The sequence below is a fragment of the Amblyomma maculatum genome, chromosome 11 (assembly GCF_055883805.1).
Source record: "Amblyomma maculatum isolate TAMU_Amacu chromosome 11, ASM5588380v1, whole genome shotgun sequence".
Lineage (NCBI taxonomy): Eukaryota > Metazoa > Arthropoda > Arachnida > Ixodida > Ixodidae > Amblyomma > Amblyomma maculatum.
The window spans coordinates 14,603,418-14,620,351 of NC_139354.1; the positions used below are offsets into that span (position 1 = coordinate 14,603,418).

Here is a 16,934-nt window from a genome sequence, read left to right on the forward strand (position 1 = left end):
GGTTCTGTAAAAGTAGGGATGTCCGTCCTTAAATAATTAGATTACTGCTTTTGTGACAAACAGACGACATGAAATGCACCATTGTTTCGCACAGCCATCAAAATGGCACCGATTGTACGCGAAAACTGTTTAAAAGCAAAAAAAGACGAAAAATGATATTGATGCTAATGAAAAGAGAGCTTGAAATCCTGTAACCAAAATCTTCAGCACGTGTCCAGTGGCTCTTCCTGTGACATCAGCGCTAGTGTTTTGGCTGTGAAGCCTAAGTTCGGGAATGTTGCTTGAATGGCAGTTTGTGGCAGTTTCCTCAGCAGGGAAGTGTGAAGGGACTCAATCTTGATAGCCCGCTGAGTTGACTCCTAAGGATGGTTTTGGCGCGAAAAAGGAAAAAAAAAAGCAGAGGAATTCTTAATTCAAGCATTTATGCCAGTCAAGTATAATCTCAGCTGTCCGGTTAATTAAATGTGAGGATACGCTAAGCGTCGCAGGTTGGCAGCTTTACCTGTAAAAATGCTAGTAAAAAAAAACCTGTGATAAAATTTCGGAATACAACAATAACTGATGGGCACGTTGGTCAGACATGGTTTTCGAGTGCAACAGTGCAATGATATGAGACCAGAGTACTCTGGCCTCTTGCAGCTGCGCTGTTGCACTCGAAAAGTGTGTCGAGTCCCTTCTTGTACTCTGGCCTAGTGCCGTCCCGTTGTTGCACTCGAAAGCAAAATTTAGGAAAACTGCATTGCTTATGCACTAAAAGAGAACTTGTATCTTTCCTATCATGGACAGCGCGTCCTTTCCCGCTGTTCGTTTCTATGCAAAAATTTCAATATTTAGTGCCAATAAATGCTGCTGGAACTAAATACTGTTCTTCTGGGATACTAACAGAAAGACCGGAGCCCTTTTTTGAGAAACCAAAAATTTAAATTGCGCTTAGAATGCATTGTTCTGACATTCCCTATGGAGAAGAGCAATATAAGGAGAAAGACGGAAAGAAACAGAGGCGCCTGGTCATGCTGCGCAGTTGTTAGGGCACTCGACTAGTGCCCAAGGATGCGGGATCGAATCCCGGGTGCTGCTGCCGCGCTCCAATGAAGGCGAAATGCACGGCGCCCGTGTGCTGTGAGATGACGGCGCATGGCAAAGAACCCCAGGTTTGTCGAAATTTCCGGAACTTTTCCCCGGCGTCTCTGATGCCCTGAGTCGCTTTGCTGTGGTAAACCCCGGAAACCAAACCAAACCACAAAGAGGGGCAATGAAGTTTATTGCTTAAAATACACTATATAGCAAAAACCGGCCGTTGAATTTCAGTTACTATAAAGGGTAAGCTCTAAAAATGAAAGTGAAATGCAAAACCCAATAAAAAGCCAATACAAGCTAATCCACAAATGGTGCTCAGTGAAAACCAGAAAGTGTTCAGAGTGTCTACCAGAAAAATGCCATCTAAAAGCAATGCACGATACTCATAAGCCATGCAGGTGAGATCGTATCGATAGGTTGCAAGGCTGATTTATATCAATGTCGGGCGGTTTTTCTCGTAGTGGGTAGATTACCACGGCATGATAATGAGTTTATGTGCAATTATAGATGCCCAACTACTAGACGGTTACAATAATAGCCAGAAATACCGATGGTTGGGGAAAAACTTCAGACATCTTAAGTTGCGCGAACAAAGACGCACACAAGACAGGGTACAGGACGTGTCTGTCTGTGTGTGTCTGTTCGCGCAACTTAAGCTGTCTCAAGTACTGCACCAACTAGGCCGACAACACATCTTGCTGGAGAAGAACATCTCCCATATTGATCCAAATGACCCGACCTCGTGCCTGCTGCAGTCACCTTAACCATGCTACTTTGCTAATTTGCTTTACCTGGTTAACCTCTCTGCCTTTCCTGCTCATCTTCCTTCTCCTTACCCAAAACCTCTGGCGAACACCTATTCTCGTAATCTTAAGGGATACATGATTTGTTTTTCAAACATACGAAGGAAACAAAGGTACGGTAATCATCGGCTTTGTGGGCCTTTGAAAAGACAGCCAGTACCGCGCTCCCGTTTATCAAACCTCTTCTCATGTAAATGTAGTGCCACGGGCATATCGAGATGCTAAGGGGAAGAAGTACACTGTGCGGGCCACTTTCAGCCAAGCTGGCCGAAAACAACTGGACGACGAGCAATGCTGCTTTTAAGGTGCAGCCTGAGGCATCAATCGTGCATCAAGAGAGAGACCTCTTACAAATGAGCTCATAGTTGCGGAGCTCAGTGAGTTTACGTACCAGACAGTCGAGAAGGGACGAGCACCAACTTATGGTTCGAAACTGAGCTGTTCGAGCAGGTTGTTGATGTTGGCAGTAGACAAGCTATGCCAGAATGTGACTTCTGTCTAGAAGCATCATGCCACTCACTTCGTCGCTCCCCTGCAAAAAAAGCAATTGTCACGCCGACGCGGCAAGAACAAATACAAATAAAGCAATCGTCATGCAACCAGTCTGAAGGTGTATCTTGTTCTAGCAAGCTCTTATCTAGCTTTTCCAGTTAGAAGTTCTAGAAAGCTTTATGAAGTGTGTCAGTTATTTAGATGCTCACATCGTTGACTCGCGAATAATGCTAATATTATGGTTAAGAATGTTAAGATGAGAGAATGTTAGAATGTTAAGATGAGAGAAACTGCGAAAAGTATATACTCTTTAATTTATCATAGGTGTTGAATTCGCTAGAGTTTGCAACCAGAAAATAGGACCTTTTTATGTCGTTTTCGTACACCTCAGGGGAAAAAGCCGCACTTGCTTCAGCAAAAAAGATGGCGCTGTCTCCCCGTGAAAATATTCACACTGTGCCTCGCAACTGCGCATTTGCGCACTCGCGCTATATAAGAGTATAATTTTTAAAGTGCTGTCATTATGTCTTGAAATAATGCTTAAATACAAATTGCATTAACAGTCTTCGGTCTCATCTTCACAACACTGGACACAGGCATGGGAATTAGCCACTTAGAGCGGTTGCTTGGAAACCGATTTGTATTCGGCTGGTCGGCGCAGCATGAAATGTGGGGGGAAATAAGGAGAAAATATTTTTGCATCCACCGACCATGCTGCGCCTCTCCCTGACGGGTGGAAAATTGGGCGCCTAGAGACGTGGGGGTCTAAACAATCAATTTCACAGAGGCGGAGATCCGTAAGATTGTGAGGTTTTTGAAAAGAGGTTGCCGATAATCTTCAATTTTTATTTGTACGGTTCTCGAGGAAGTGCTTGTATAAAGGGAAAAAGAAAAAAATTTTATAACGATTTGTGCGATGTGGTCTTTTCAGTCCCTTTGTACAGGACCTTATACGGTGGAGGCCTTGGAGATGATGTGCTAAAGAGGGTTAAAAGAATGAAAGTACAAAGCAAAGGCCTTCTTCTTTACTCTGCACACAGGAACTTTGCCGGTTAAAGCATTTTTAAAGGAAAGGGAATTTCTAGTCCCGTGGGGTTCGCACTGTCTCATCTGTAACCTGCCAGAAACCATAGACCACGTGTTTATCCAGTGTTAATTGGGAGGCAGTTGTTTTTTTTTTTTTCTTGCAAAGGATTATTTAAAAACATTTACCTATAAAAAGATTTACGTATTGACCCAAATGCCCCGCCGGGGTGGCGCAGTGGTTACGGCGCTCGACTACTGTTCCCAAGAACGCAGGATTGAATCCCGGCCTCAGCGGCCGCTTTTCGATGGAGGTGAAAAGCAAAGCGCCCGTGTGCTGTGCGATGTCAGTGCACGTTAAAGAACCCCAGGGGGTCGAAATTTCCGGAGTCCTCCACTACGGCGTCTCTCATAGCCTGAGTTGCTTTGGGACGTTAAACCCCACAAACCAAACCAAACCTATTGACCCAAATGGCACAAGGCATATCTGCCCGCAGAAAACGAGGATGGAGCACCTTTTGACCACCTCACGCTGATTGGCCTCCATTGTATATGGCGATCGAGAATGGCTGGTTATTACAGCCAACGTTAATTACAGTGACCCCAATGCAGGGCCCGCGCATATGTATTTTCGGGAGTGTGTACAGAGGTTTTTGGAGGAAACGAAAGTGCAGTCATGCACACCAGAATGGGTTCCACGGCCGGAACCGTCGAAAATTCTTAGATAATTTTGATGTAATAAAGCCTGCGCAAAGTTGTCGGTAGGCGGCATGTGAATGATTTCCTGTGTGCTCCGTTGAAAGTTTTGGCAACTAGCAATAAAGAAAAAAAAAAGAGAGAGACGCCCGAACAGAGAGGGGAACCGTTTGCCAAACGGTGATACCAGACTGCCGAGCGTAATAGGAGCACAGCCGCCGAGATGGGGCCTATGGAAGTTCAGTGAATGGTAACCAACAGAAGAGGATCTGAACGCACGTCGTGTGACTTCGAGTTTTAGGAAAGCAGAACTGCCAACCTTTATTCGTTCATTTATACCCTTTTGATTTTAATTTTACATATCCCTTATTCCCTGGGACAATTACTAACGCTATTAAATATATATATATATATATATGAAAATAAATGAACGCAGCGCAAGAAAAATCCACAGCCGTCAGCTCCGCGCGCAGCACGTATAAGAAGCGGGCATCCCCGGCAGCAACGCTCCCTGGGCAATCCTCCGCCTTAGATATGTAGCATTACTACTAAGGACACCATAATTATTATCCTTGCGTCACACCTAGGTCAAAGTTATCGCGCTAGTGACCTTGTCTAGATGAGGCTAGTAAAGTTTCCCTTTTAAATAACAAGTGTGGCACAAACAGAGGTTAAATGCAACTCGTGCCGCGCATCGGCCCGGCGTTCGTAAAGTTGTATTTTTTTTTATTTGTGCCGTTCTATCTATTTGATGACGATAATCCTAGCTTTAAATATATCACCTGTCATTTATCACTAGTTTATTAACGCGGTAGCGTCAAAGGCCCCGTTCACCAGAAAATCCGGTGTCGGTGTGCTATGGGCGTCGACGCTGTGAGCGAAAAACCGCGAGCATGGCGCTGGCCATTGGAGAAATATGGGAGAGGCCTTCGTCCTGCAGTGGGTATAATCAGGCTGATGATGATGGCGCTGGCAGGCGGTAGCTTTCACCTGACATGGCCACGCACTGATTGTACGCAGGGCTGCCTGACGTTACTTTTGGCATGAGCTACCAATTCGGGCCTCTCTTTCACGTGGGAGGATGATATCAGGATCAGACTGCCAGTACCCTTGCATTGCGAGCCAGGCTCGTTAGCCCTAGGCCACACAGTTACGTTCAAACGACTTATTTAGAGCTGTGCTTTATATGTGGGCTGGTGGCTTACACTATCGCACCATACACTTAAAGACGAAGCTTAACTTTTTTTTTTTTTTGCTAATGCATTGTTTGTTCTTTCCTGTCCCTTTTTTCGCACTCTAAATTTCATCTCTTCTTTTAGTTCACCTTCTAAAGCCCAGAAAGGAGCGTGCGTGGAGCAATGAGCTGACGTCCATCATCACCATCATCACCTTCGTCCTCATTGTATCGCCACCAGCGTAGTGCGAGCATCTCGTGAGAACGTGTACCAAGCGCCAGTTGACATGGAACTGTAGTCCTAAGCCGTGCCGTAATTTCGCCAGCGAAGATACGCCGATTTTTGCTAGCAGTGAAGGCAGCCCCAGTGCAAGGCAGCATCGTCGACTTCCCAGCACACCAAACCGGCAAGCAGGACTCGTAGATTAAGTACAAAGAAGGTGAGCCTCAACACTTTTGTCCTACGAGCCCCGCCAGCTTTCGATGGAACGTTCAAACTATAGTGCCTAGAATATTCTAGGCACTATATTCAAACTAACTTACCCGCGGTATTTCCTTCGTCACTGCAGTGCGGACGATTCTTGCAAAACGCAGAATTGAACAGTATTAAAGCGTACTGTAAACAATGTGCGCTGTGCAACACATTGCCTGAGCTTGGTTTGCTTGGCCATAGCAGCTGAAAGGTATTGCGCCATGATCAGCAGAAGGTATCGCCGCCATCTTTTAGCAAAACCTGCAACTGAAGCCAATCTTCGCGTCAACCTGTAGGTAACAGTAATCTTTCGTAGGCCCTAGTGACAACCTGTGGAACCTCTGATTATCCTCAGCGCATATTCGCGCACACGTGCACAATCGTGAAATCACCCAAGGTGCTGGAACAGTGCTGTATTCTAATCCATGTGCTGTATTCTAATCCTTTATTTTCTCATGGTCTCTTGCCTTAAAAGAACTCTTCACGTTTAAGACATGCGGTGGGCAAAGCTTTCCCTTGTGAATGCGTATGTATTTTCCCTTAGTACGGCGCTCATGACCGTTCTTTAGCGCCGTGTTCAACTTGTCGCACGAAATAATGAATGGACCTCTTCCGGATTAAAGTAGGAGGAGTGTTCCTTTTGGTCTCTTCTCGGCTCTGTACAAAGAAAAGAAAGACGGCTGATCTAATTGCGCTATTTGACATGTTAAAGATCCCTAGGTGGTCGAAATTACTCCGTAGCCCTCCACTACGGCTCCTCTTTCTCTCTATCCTCTTTCACTCCAATCCTCCTCCCTTCCCTTACGGCGCGGTAAAGGTGTGCACAGAAACGTGTGTGACAGATACTGCGCCTTTCCCTTCCTGTGAACGAATTACTTACCAATTACATGATGTTTCATTAGCATGGCACACGCGTAATTTGAGCCATTGTCGCTTGACACCACCGCGTAAAACTAACACTTACTGTGCGTGCAGGTTTAATTTTGACTGCTGCATGATGAAATGCATATGTGCAATACTCACTGCAGAGACTTGTAAGTTTAGACATCAGTTAGATGAGTTACGCAGTAAGCCACTCTGTGATAATGCACAGAGCGACCGTCAGATATAGATACGCGAAGACCTTAGTCGTAGATAACATTTTTCTTCCGCATTTTAATCGTTACAATTAAAGCGGCACGTCTTTTTGTCCTTCGCCCCTTGCTAAACGTGTTTCAAAAACTGCGTGGCCAATGAATGGACAGGAGGTGTGAAACATACAAGTCACCGCGTCTGGATGCGCGGCTGATTCAATAAATTCGAGGAAGGTACATGCAGAGTAACCACTGTAATCTCGGTTGCACCTTAACCACGCCGTGAGAGAAGGATAATCGGGATTAGTGAAACACTAGGGGAGACCCTACTGAAAGAACTAAGGGGCAATAAACTCACATTTTCTCACACAATCTCACTCAATTCACATAAGAAATCACGTATAAGTCGCATATAATTGCATAACTTCTCATAGTTTCTTGTACATTATCATGATGTATGTACACCGTATGAGACTCTGCGATTAAATGAGATTTTATGAGGTTATTGCCCCGTAGAACTTTTGGTTTTTCAGTAGGGTCGTCTCTTAGCGGACATCGTTCCGTCAAAAATGGCGTCGTAATCTAAAAAAACTTGGCATCGTTCGAAATATCTCGTAACGTGATATCCTCTCGAAACTGTGACACAAAAACCGTTCTTAGTAAAGTGTTCAGGGCTGTGTCATACAAATTCGCCTCCAATTTATCATTCACCTGCAAGTGAAATTGGAGGCTAGTTCCAATAGGGGTTCGAATCGATGGCATATATGTACCAAATATAGGGGACTACCGAAAACTGAAACAGATTCAGCATCTTTCTTTTCTCCAAAAACCAAACAACTAAAAGCGTTTCGCACGTTGCAAAACTATGGGCCACATCTCGATGTCAAACCGACAAACAAAACCGTGCCACACGACGCCAAACAGCTTTTGTCATAATCGGTGTAAGCAGAGTGCGACCCTTGCTAAGTTTACCCTTTAGTGTATAGAGTTAGTTCCACCAAAGGGGCGTCGTTGTCATAATCCGGCATCGCGCCAACAGTCATCGAACGTGTCGGAAAAGCGCACATGCCATCGCGTCAACTCTTAGCCGGTGCCTAAGCGTACGTCTCCGAAGATCCTGGACAATATCCGGAGTTTTCACGTACCCTCGTAACACGATTTTAAAGGTCCCATTTGGCGTAAAACCTGGCGCCACCCTCGACATGACCAGGAAACCTTTGTTCTTCGTGCTGCCACATTGTGGGGCATAAATGAAACATTGCGTAACTTTTCATCATTAGGTCATATCATGACTCAAACGTCCTCGCATTTAAGCAAATAAATTCATTATGCTTAAGAATTGGATTGTCAGGAGGTGGAATAGAACCTCTTCTCTTCTTGTCACGAGTCCGAAACACTAACCATATTCTATCAAGACCCATTTACTCAACTGGGTTATAAAAGGTGCGATTGCAGCAATATTGACGACGTTTGCTAAATAATGCAACAAGAGAACCCCGTGCGACTGTAGAACCCCTTGGCCTAAGGTGAACTCCATTATATATATATATATATATATATATATATATATATATATATATATATATATATATATATATATATATATATATATATATATATATATATATATATATATATATATATATCCCTACCAAAAAAACGAAAAGTTCTACGGGGCAATAACCTCACACAATCTCATCAAATCACATAAACTCTAATACGGTGCACATCATTATCATAAAATATCTTCCATAAATTATGTTAATGTACAAGAAACTATGAGATCTTACGCAATATATGCGACTTGTATGTGATTTCTTACGTGAATTGAATGAGACTGTGTGAGAAAATGTGAGGTTACTGCCTCATACAGTTTTTTCAGCAGTACCGCCTAAGTTTCTATTTCGCGTGCCCGTATTCCAAACGTCTTGAAGGAGAATGAAGTTACGTACTCACCCCATCTGGACTTTCGATTCCTAAACTTTCTACAGAACGTCGCAGTAATTTAACCAGCACTTCGAACAAATGAACCCGTTTTTTTTTTTTTTTTTCAGGTCTGACAATGGAAACCAGAGAACGGCGAGACGAGACGACATCCGCTAGTACGTAAGCCTAACTCACACTTACTGAAATTGAGGTCTGTCTTCCGAGCTCTGGAAAAGAAACCACCACTTGCACGCCTCGTGAACATCCTTTTTTTTTTTTTTTCGAACGGCACATTTGTACCTCATTGTTATATTTGACCACATCTGTCTATTGCTGCCCAAGCGGTGAACTCTTCGTCAATCTAGGCCAAGTATATAATTTCGGGAACAGAAATAAATATGAATCACTCAGCATGGTAGCCCACTGGTCCTCGACGGGACTCCGTCTGTTTTCTCCAGCGCCACTTTAAATACTTTCTCGTTGTGTCTTTCACGCAATTTACAGCGCAGGCAGGAAGGCAGGGCACTACGCTGGGTGATGCTGGTGCATCTCCACCACCAGTACTGTTAACTTACGCATGAAAACTATACTTAGCATAAGGCCTTCTCATCGGCATTGCGTTCTGTAGAACGCAATGCCGATGAGAAGGCATTGAAAAAACTGTAAAGGGAAATAACCTCACATTTTCTCATACAATCTCACTCAATTCACATAAGAAATCACGTACAAGTCGCATATAATTGCATAAGTTCTCATAGTTTCTTGTACATTATCATAAATTATGTACGATATTTTATGATAATGATGTGCTCCGTATGAGACTCTATGCGAATAAATGAGATTTTATGAGGTTATTGCCCCGTAGAACTTTTGGTTTTTCAGTAGGGACCTCTCCGAAGGAAAGCCGAGATAGCAAGGGTGAAGGTAGGCGACAAGCCACGAAAGTTCGAAAGGATATTCACCGCCTCGGGAGGACAGAAGTAACGCGAATCGCTTCAACGGGTTGTGCTCGGGTACTAAAATAATGAAACGCAGGTCACTTGCACAAACATTCAAATACGTGCATATCTGTATACTTTGGCCTGGAACTTCTTCGCAGTATTGACGTCTTAACCTCGTATCGTTACCTGAAAGAGCATAATCACTGTTCGCTTTTAACGAATACAAGAAAATAGTACTCGTAAAGTGAGCTCCGCATCGCAAAGCAGTTCGATGATTTCATGAACATATTACTGCTTCGGCTAGTCTACATTGAGTTTTCCGCAATTATTGCAGTGGACCACAGCAAAAGTAAGTTAGTCTTCCTTCTCTTTCACAATTGATACGCGTATACACTCCTGCTACACATGTTTCCATCTAGCGGCGTGTGCTCATCAAATACTCGAATTCGTCCTATAAGCGATTAGGGTATTTCCTGTCCGTAGAAAACCCGCTCAAAAAATAAATCTGCATATTCTTCACAGAGGCTCTGTCCCAGTAAAATCAAGCAACGTTTAGCACGGAACAAAAGACAACATTAAGGAACGGCAAGAGAAAATTTGAGCGAACTGTGTAATGAATCCCGCGCAAAAGATTTGTCAGCAATTCATTATTGCTTACGTTATTTCCCGAGACGTTATGCGGCATGAGCCCGTATGTTCCGTTCAGGAAGGTGAAACTTTTCTATTTTTAGCGCATCCTCCCAGTTGAAAGTTGCTAGCGTACATCATCCCCCCTCCCCTTTTATATCTCACAGGAAAGCACCACAAGTCGAAGACGAGCTCACGTAAGCACAGTTTGTTGTTTTGCGAACGACACTATACTCGGGGACAACTTTCTGTGGCAATGTGGTGGGAGCTACGGAGCCGAAACACACCAGCTCGCTCAGCACAAAAATATAGTGCCTCCAGAAATTTTGCAGGTGATGCTCTGGAATGTTATACCATTACTAAACTATCAAATTTATTACTGTATCAGGCTTAAACTACAGTACAGCGGGAGCTTAATACGCAACGTTCATGTCGATGGCTGCCTGGTGGGATGCGTATGCCGCTTTTCTCTGCTCATTTCTGCACGCGTTCGCAATGCGCGTCTATCTTTGACAGCGTACGTCGTGCGCGGTGCCGAAACCGCAGCAGAAGCCAGGTACTCGGAATTACATGGCGTACTGTTAGGAAAGCTCTGCCTCCGTAGCTTTGGCTGTTGCTGTGTTGTTGTTGTGGCTGTAGGAAGAAGGAAACGAAAATACACGGGCCTGCAACTGGCTCTGTAGCTGAGCCACCTCCGCTGCCTCGTGCAGACAGAAGAGAAAATAAAGAAGAAAGAAAAGGAAGAGTGAGAGAAAGACGCGCGCCGCAACAACAGCCGTTCACCACCAGCGGTGGCGTGTGCAATGACGACCTACAACAGATAAGCATTCAGTGCCAGGCTAGTCCCCGATACAAGTTGTGGTGACCCACCTGTACCAGCCCCATCAGGGGAAAGCTTTGACTCCATTGCCACGAAAGTTGTCCCCGACTATAGGGCATATCTGTGATCGCAACGCGTCTGAAAATGGCCCCTCTTCTCCAAGTGCTGTGCGATGTCAGCGCACGTTAAAGATCCCCAGGTGGTCGAAATTACTCCGTAGCCCTCCACTACGCCTCCTCTTCCTCTCTTTCCACTTTAACTCCCACCTTCCTCCCTTCCCTTACGGCGCGGTTCAGGTGTCCAAAGACACAAGTGTGGCAGATGCTGTGCCTTTCCCTTCCTGTGAACCAATTATTATTATTCTTATTATTCTCCAATTGCACGCGCAGTGCTCGCTTTAGGCAGAAGGGTAGCGTTGCTGTATGCTTTTTCTTACTTTCATGCTCTGAACAAACAGCAAAAGCTGCATGTTGGGCGTATACAGGGATCTAAAGACGGTAGAGTGCACTTCTCCGTGTGGTGCGCTATTTGCGTGAAAACGGACCACGTCGACGACACTGGGTCCCATCCAGTGCATGATTAACCGAGGCACGCTTCCTCCTCCATACAGAAGTGACTGCAGTAGAATAAAGTGAGTGCTGCAATAGAATATTATGCTGCTTTTTTCATCGACAAAAAAGCGATGTACGAAGCCTCAGATGTGTCTAAGGGGGCACTCAAGTGAACCACTCATACCACATAAACAATCGAGTTGGTTGCTACAAAAATGGCGACCCCCGCCTTTAAGCAGGCATATGTAGCCTGCGTATAACTTAATCCCTATACATAACCTAACATACTGCTTTGGTCTCACCTGGCTCATGACACTTTCTCCAGCCACGTCTGCGGTGTTCGAACATACGTTAGGTATAAGTTCCAATTGGTAAACTACCTCTCACTGCATTGCCAAGTGGTGGTAAAAAAAAAAAAAAATGCAGGGTGTAACTTCAGATTTACCCAAGTTTGACGAGCGCTTACTCGGTTTAGCATAGTTTATTAAATTCTGTCCGCGCTGAAGGATCCACATGATTAAGCGAATCATATGTTCACAGTAGATCCCGCTAATTGCTGGATCCTCGTTCACCACTGGCGCGTACCCACCGCGGTGGCTGAATGGTTTAATACGCTAACTTATGGAAGTACTCCCTGGTTCGAACCCGACCCGCGTTTAGGTGGAGGCGAAATCTCTTTTCCTCCATTTACTGTGCGGTGTCAATGCTCATTACAGATCCCTAAGCCTATACAGTAATCTTAAAGATCCCCATGTAGCCGAAATTACGCCGTAACCCTCCATTACAGCCCATTACAGCATCCTCTTCTCTTTTCACAACGCCGGGGTGGCGCAGTTGTTACTGCGCTCGGTTACTGCTCCCAAGGAAGGTCAAAGACAGGTCAAAGACAGATACGGCGCCTCTTCTTTCTTATAAATCCGTGTACAATATACAAGAAAAATTACGAGGGACTTTAGCGACTAAAGTAGTGAAAGGCGAACGCCTGAGGTTTCTTCTAGTCTAGCGTTCCTGCCATCTGCAATCCCCCACTTGAACGCCCGCCAAGGAACGCCACGCGGCAGGAGCGATGTGTACCGCCCAAACGCACTCTTTTCGGAGAAAGTGTGACAAATACTGCGCTTTTCCTCCAGAAATCTCATCTTTAGCGTATCTGCCATCTGCAATCCCACATTTGAACGCGCGCCAAGGAACGCCACGCGACAGCTACCGCAAAATTCGGTGGCAGGCTAGCCCCTGCCGCAAGCGGCGTTGACCTGCCAGTCCCAGCTCCGTAGAGCCAGGAACAGCCACCTTTCACAAAGCGCGCGTTCAACTGTGGCATTGCAGACGGCAGGGACGTATCCCGCCTCGGCCAATCAGAACGCCTCAAAAACGGGACACATTTTGTCCACGACAGCATGAGCCACTAAAGGCTTTCGCCTTATAAAATTACGAGGGACTTCAGCACGGGACTTCAGCGACTGAAGTAATGAAAGGCGACAGCCTGAGAAGTCTCATCGTGTCTAGCGTTCCTGTCATCTGCAATCCCACACTTGAACGCGCCCCAAGGAACGCCACGCGACATCCGCCGCAAACGCGGGACTCTGTCCACGACAGTATGAGCCATTAAAGGCCTTCGCCTTAATTATAATTGGTTAACAGGAAAGGAAAGACGCAGTATCACACTTTTTCCAGCGTGTTTGGACGGTACACCATCGTGCCTGTCGCGTAGCGTTCCTTGGCGCGCGTTCAAATGTGGCATTGCAGATGGCAGGGACGCATTCTGCCTCGGCCAATCAGAACGCCGCAAAAGCGGGACACACTTTGTCCACGAGAGCATGAGCCATTAAAGGCTCTCGCCTTAAAATATATGGAAACATGACCTTGACCTGCTTAGGTTTGGGTGTTCACAATCGCTGACGTCAATATGAGTGAGGCAGCCACGCCACGAACACGGAGTAGCCAAGTTCTAACCAAGACGATCCCCAGGTGGTCGAAATTACTCCGCACCCCTCCACTACGGCTCGCCTTTTTCTCCTTCCACTTTCAGCCCCACCTTCATCCCTTCCCTTACAGCGCGGTTCAGGTGTCCACATAGCAAGTGCGACAGGTACTGCGCCTTCCCTCCCTGTGAACCAATTAGAATTAGATTAACCAAGACGAACTTTTTGCGGATCACCGGAGTCTCTTCCTATACATAACCAAAGAGAAACCTGCTACTGAATAAAAGAGCTTTACATACGTAACCATGCTTCAGCTTTCGCTTCCCACTAGGTTTAACCGAAGTTAAATTTACCACAGGCAATTTTTACTCGCCCCGCCGAGGTGGTACAGTGGTTAATCACCCGTCTACTGTGCCGGAGTACCCGGGCTCGAACCCGACCGCGGCGGCTGCGTTTCGATGGAGGCGAAACGAAGAGGCGTCCGTGTGGTCGAAATTACTCCTTAGCCCTCCACTACGGCACCTCTTTCTCTATTTCCACTTTAACTCCCACCTTCCTTCCCTTACGGCGCGGTTAAGGCGTCCACAGAAAGAATTGCGACAGATACGGCGCCTTTCCTTTCCTTTGAACCAATAAAAAAAATTTATTCGGAAGGGAACCTCAAGCCTCGCCTTAATAGCAGACATAACTGCGCCTTTGATACCGCTATTCATGCTGCGATACTCTATATGTATTATTAGATTGTTTTGGGAGGGAGGGAGGGGGGGGGGGTAACGAAGGGGAAGTTGTCTATCTTGAATAAGATCATTTATAATGACATTTACGATTGTTTGATGAGTTTCGAGGAAAGGAAAAGTGCAGTATCTGTCTCACTTCTCTGTGGACAGCCAAATCACACCATGTGGAAAAGATGTTCCGCAGTGCAGGGCCCCAGATTAATTCCTACCGCATGTCATGAGGGCATCTAAAGAACAATGACATCGCACAGCACCCGGACGCGTCTTAGTTCGAAAGCACTCGTAACTAACATTAAAAGCTAAGCGATCTTGCTTGCACCTTATCCTTATTTGAACACGATATCGTGACGTCATATACCCAATAATGGCATAATTAAAACAGGGATTTCACACAGTAACATTGGTCTAACTAGGTTAAATCCGCATAGAGCCTAGCAAAATTGTCTAACACTTGTATATCCAGGTTTAGCGTTTTCGCATTTAAAAAATCGTTAGCGCGAAGCGGATTTCAACCCTGAAATTTATGGGGGAAGCGAGTACGGAACGTCTTAGCAATCGCCTGAGTGGTAGCCTCGCGTATAGACTACAACTATCACTCTATAGAGCTATGCCTTGTACGTCGTCTCCGTGAACTTCCATCTATGTTCAAAAAAGCTTTCGTGCGTCCTACTGGGTTTAGGTACGTTAAAGCCTTACCATATTTTACGTTTCGCCTCCATCGAAATTCGGTCGCTGCGACCATGTTCGTACGCGAAACATCAGGCTCAGTAACCGATACGATACAATATTTTGATAACGACTCATTTTTAACGCGATAGCGTTAAGGAGCTCGTGTCGCAGAAAGGCCGGTGTCGTCGGCGGCGTTGGCCGTGAGCGATAAATCCCGGCATGCACTTCATAAATAAAAATCAACTTCCAAGATGGGCTGGGTGGGAATCGAACCAGGGTCTCCGGAGTGTGAGACGGAGACGCTACAACTCAGCCACGAGTTTGATGCTTGAAAGTGGTACAAAAGCGCTTCTAGTGAATGCGGTGTTGCCTTAGAAACGTGCCGTAGAACGTTATACTGCGGTGTATATCGGTAATTATGAGCATGTTACTTACAGAAGTTGCAGTTACACGAGTAGCGAAGTACGTTTCCGCTACATTTCTTCTGCGCTCTGCGCACATGCAGAGCCATCTTGCGGCAAACACAGAACCCCTCCTCGCAATGTGCTGCGCTGCCCCGACACGTGGTGCGCCACTCGCCCCTGACGTTTCGCCGTGCACCCTCACGGGTTGTAGAATCAAGCGTCTTTAGAAAAAAGTTGTACAGTGCACTTAGAAGTGTTGAGTATGAAAACTATATCATTGTGTGACTCAAGAACATACCGAGCGAATGAGTGGGCGGTGCGAACGAGGCGCAACAACGCTATCGCGTTCCACTCCTGAAGGCGAAGCTTAAGCGTCCTCCAAACTTTTTATTCTTCCATAATATCTATGCTGTTCAGACAAGTTGGAAATGAAAGGCACAGAAAGTGTTCGGCTACTCAATGGACATCTCGACCTCATCGTGCAGGACGCAAGGAAGGGGGAAGTTGTGAGGATATCGCGGACGCGCATTGTGGGGTCGATTCCCGCATCAAATGTATGCGGCAAAACATAGAGCAATAGTTTTTTGATCGTCCTGTTTTTGTGTGACGCAACCAGATTCTCGACATCCTTATGTTTACCAGCTCATAGGGAGCCATCCATTTAGCATTAGTCCGGTGCCGAGAGGGCCTATTTGGAGTGTGCTATGTCATTCTATCGTACGTTACGTCACTTGACTCGGTAGAATGTAATAACCACGTTGATTTTGTCCTTTGCAGGAAGGGATAACTCGTCGGAATACCAGGCTGTGGCTTCCAAGCTGAGCCCGGAAGCTGTCGAGAGCACAGGCGCAGGTAGAGTGGCCTCAAACACCTTGAAAAATATTAGAGAAGCTCAAGTGTCCACCCATTATTTTTATTTTGCTACTGCAGGGCGAGCAATTTCTTCATGCAAGTGTATTTCATGTGCTTTCCGTCCGAATCTCTAACCAACGTCACCACGATGGAAGAAACGTTACTATAAGCGCACTGCTTTTGAAATGGCTGCTCGTAGCCTGTGATAATGTAAGTACAGTATACTAGCGTGTTGCACAATTAGAGGCGCGTTGTAGAATGCTTCTCCCAGCTAAACTGTGAAATCCTCGCAGTTCAAATTTTGCACAGAAATGGCATTTTTTCGCTAGTATTTTTTAATACCAAATCTGTTTGGAGTACTTGCTTGATTCGATCAAAAGAAGTCAGATGTTCCCATCTTATGCGGCGGCGACGACGCCAGACGAGCCGCTGCCCCAGCGATAGTACTTGTGGGGCCACCTCATGCTGCTTACAACATTTCTGTAGCAGGAAAAGAGGGGGCGAACGTTTTGGCAGAAGGTTTAAGTTGTAAGCAGCATGAGGTGGCGCCACCATACCATCGCTGGGGCAGCGGTTCGTTTGGCGTCGTCGCCGCAGGCATAAGATGGGAACATCTGACTTCTTTTGATCGAATCAGGCAAGTACTCCAAACAAATTTGGTATTAAAAAATACTA

At 45.7% G+C, this 16,934-nt stretch overlaps 1 protein-coding gene across 1 annotated transcript in view; it reads left to right on the top strand.

Moving 5' to 3' along the window:
• Positions 1 to 16,934, top strand: part of LOC146172902 (uncharacterized) — a 112,708-nt gene that overhangs the window by 83,700 nt on the left and 12,074 nt on the right. Inside the window, exon 4 of the mRNA XM_084584432.1 lies at positions 16,185 to 16,259. Within this exon, the coding sequence (XP_084440558.1) occupies positions 16,185 to 16,259 (75 nt within the window). The remainder of the gene's footprint in view (positions 1 to 16,184; positions 16,260 to 16,934) is intronic.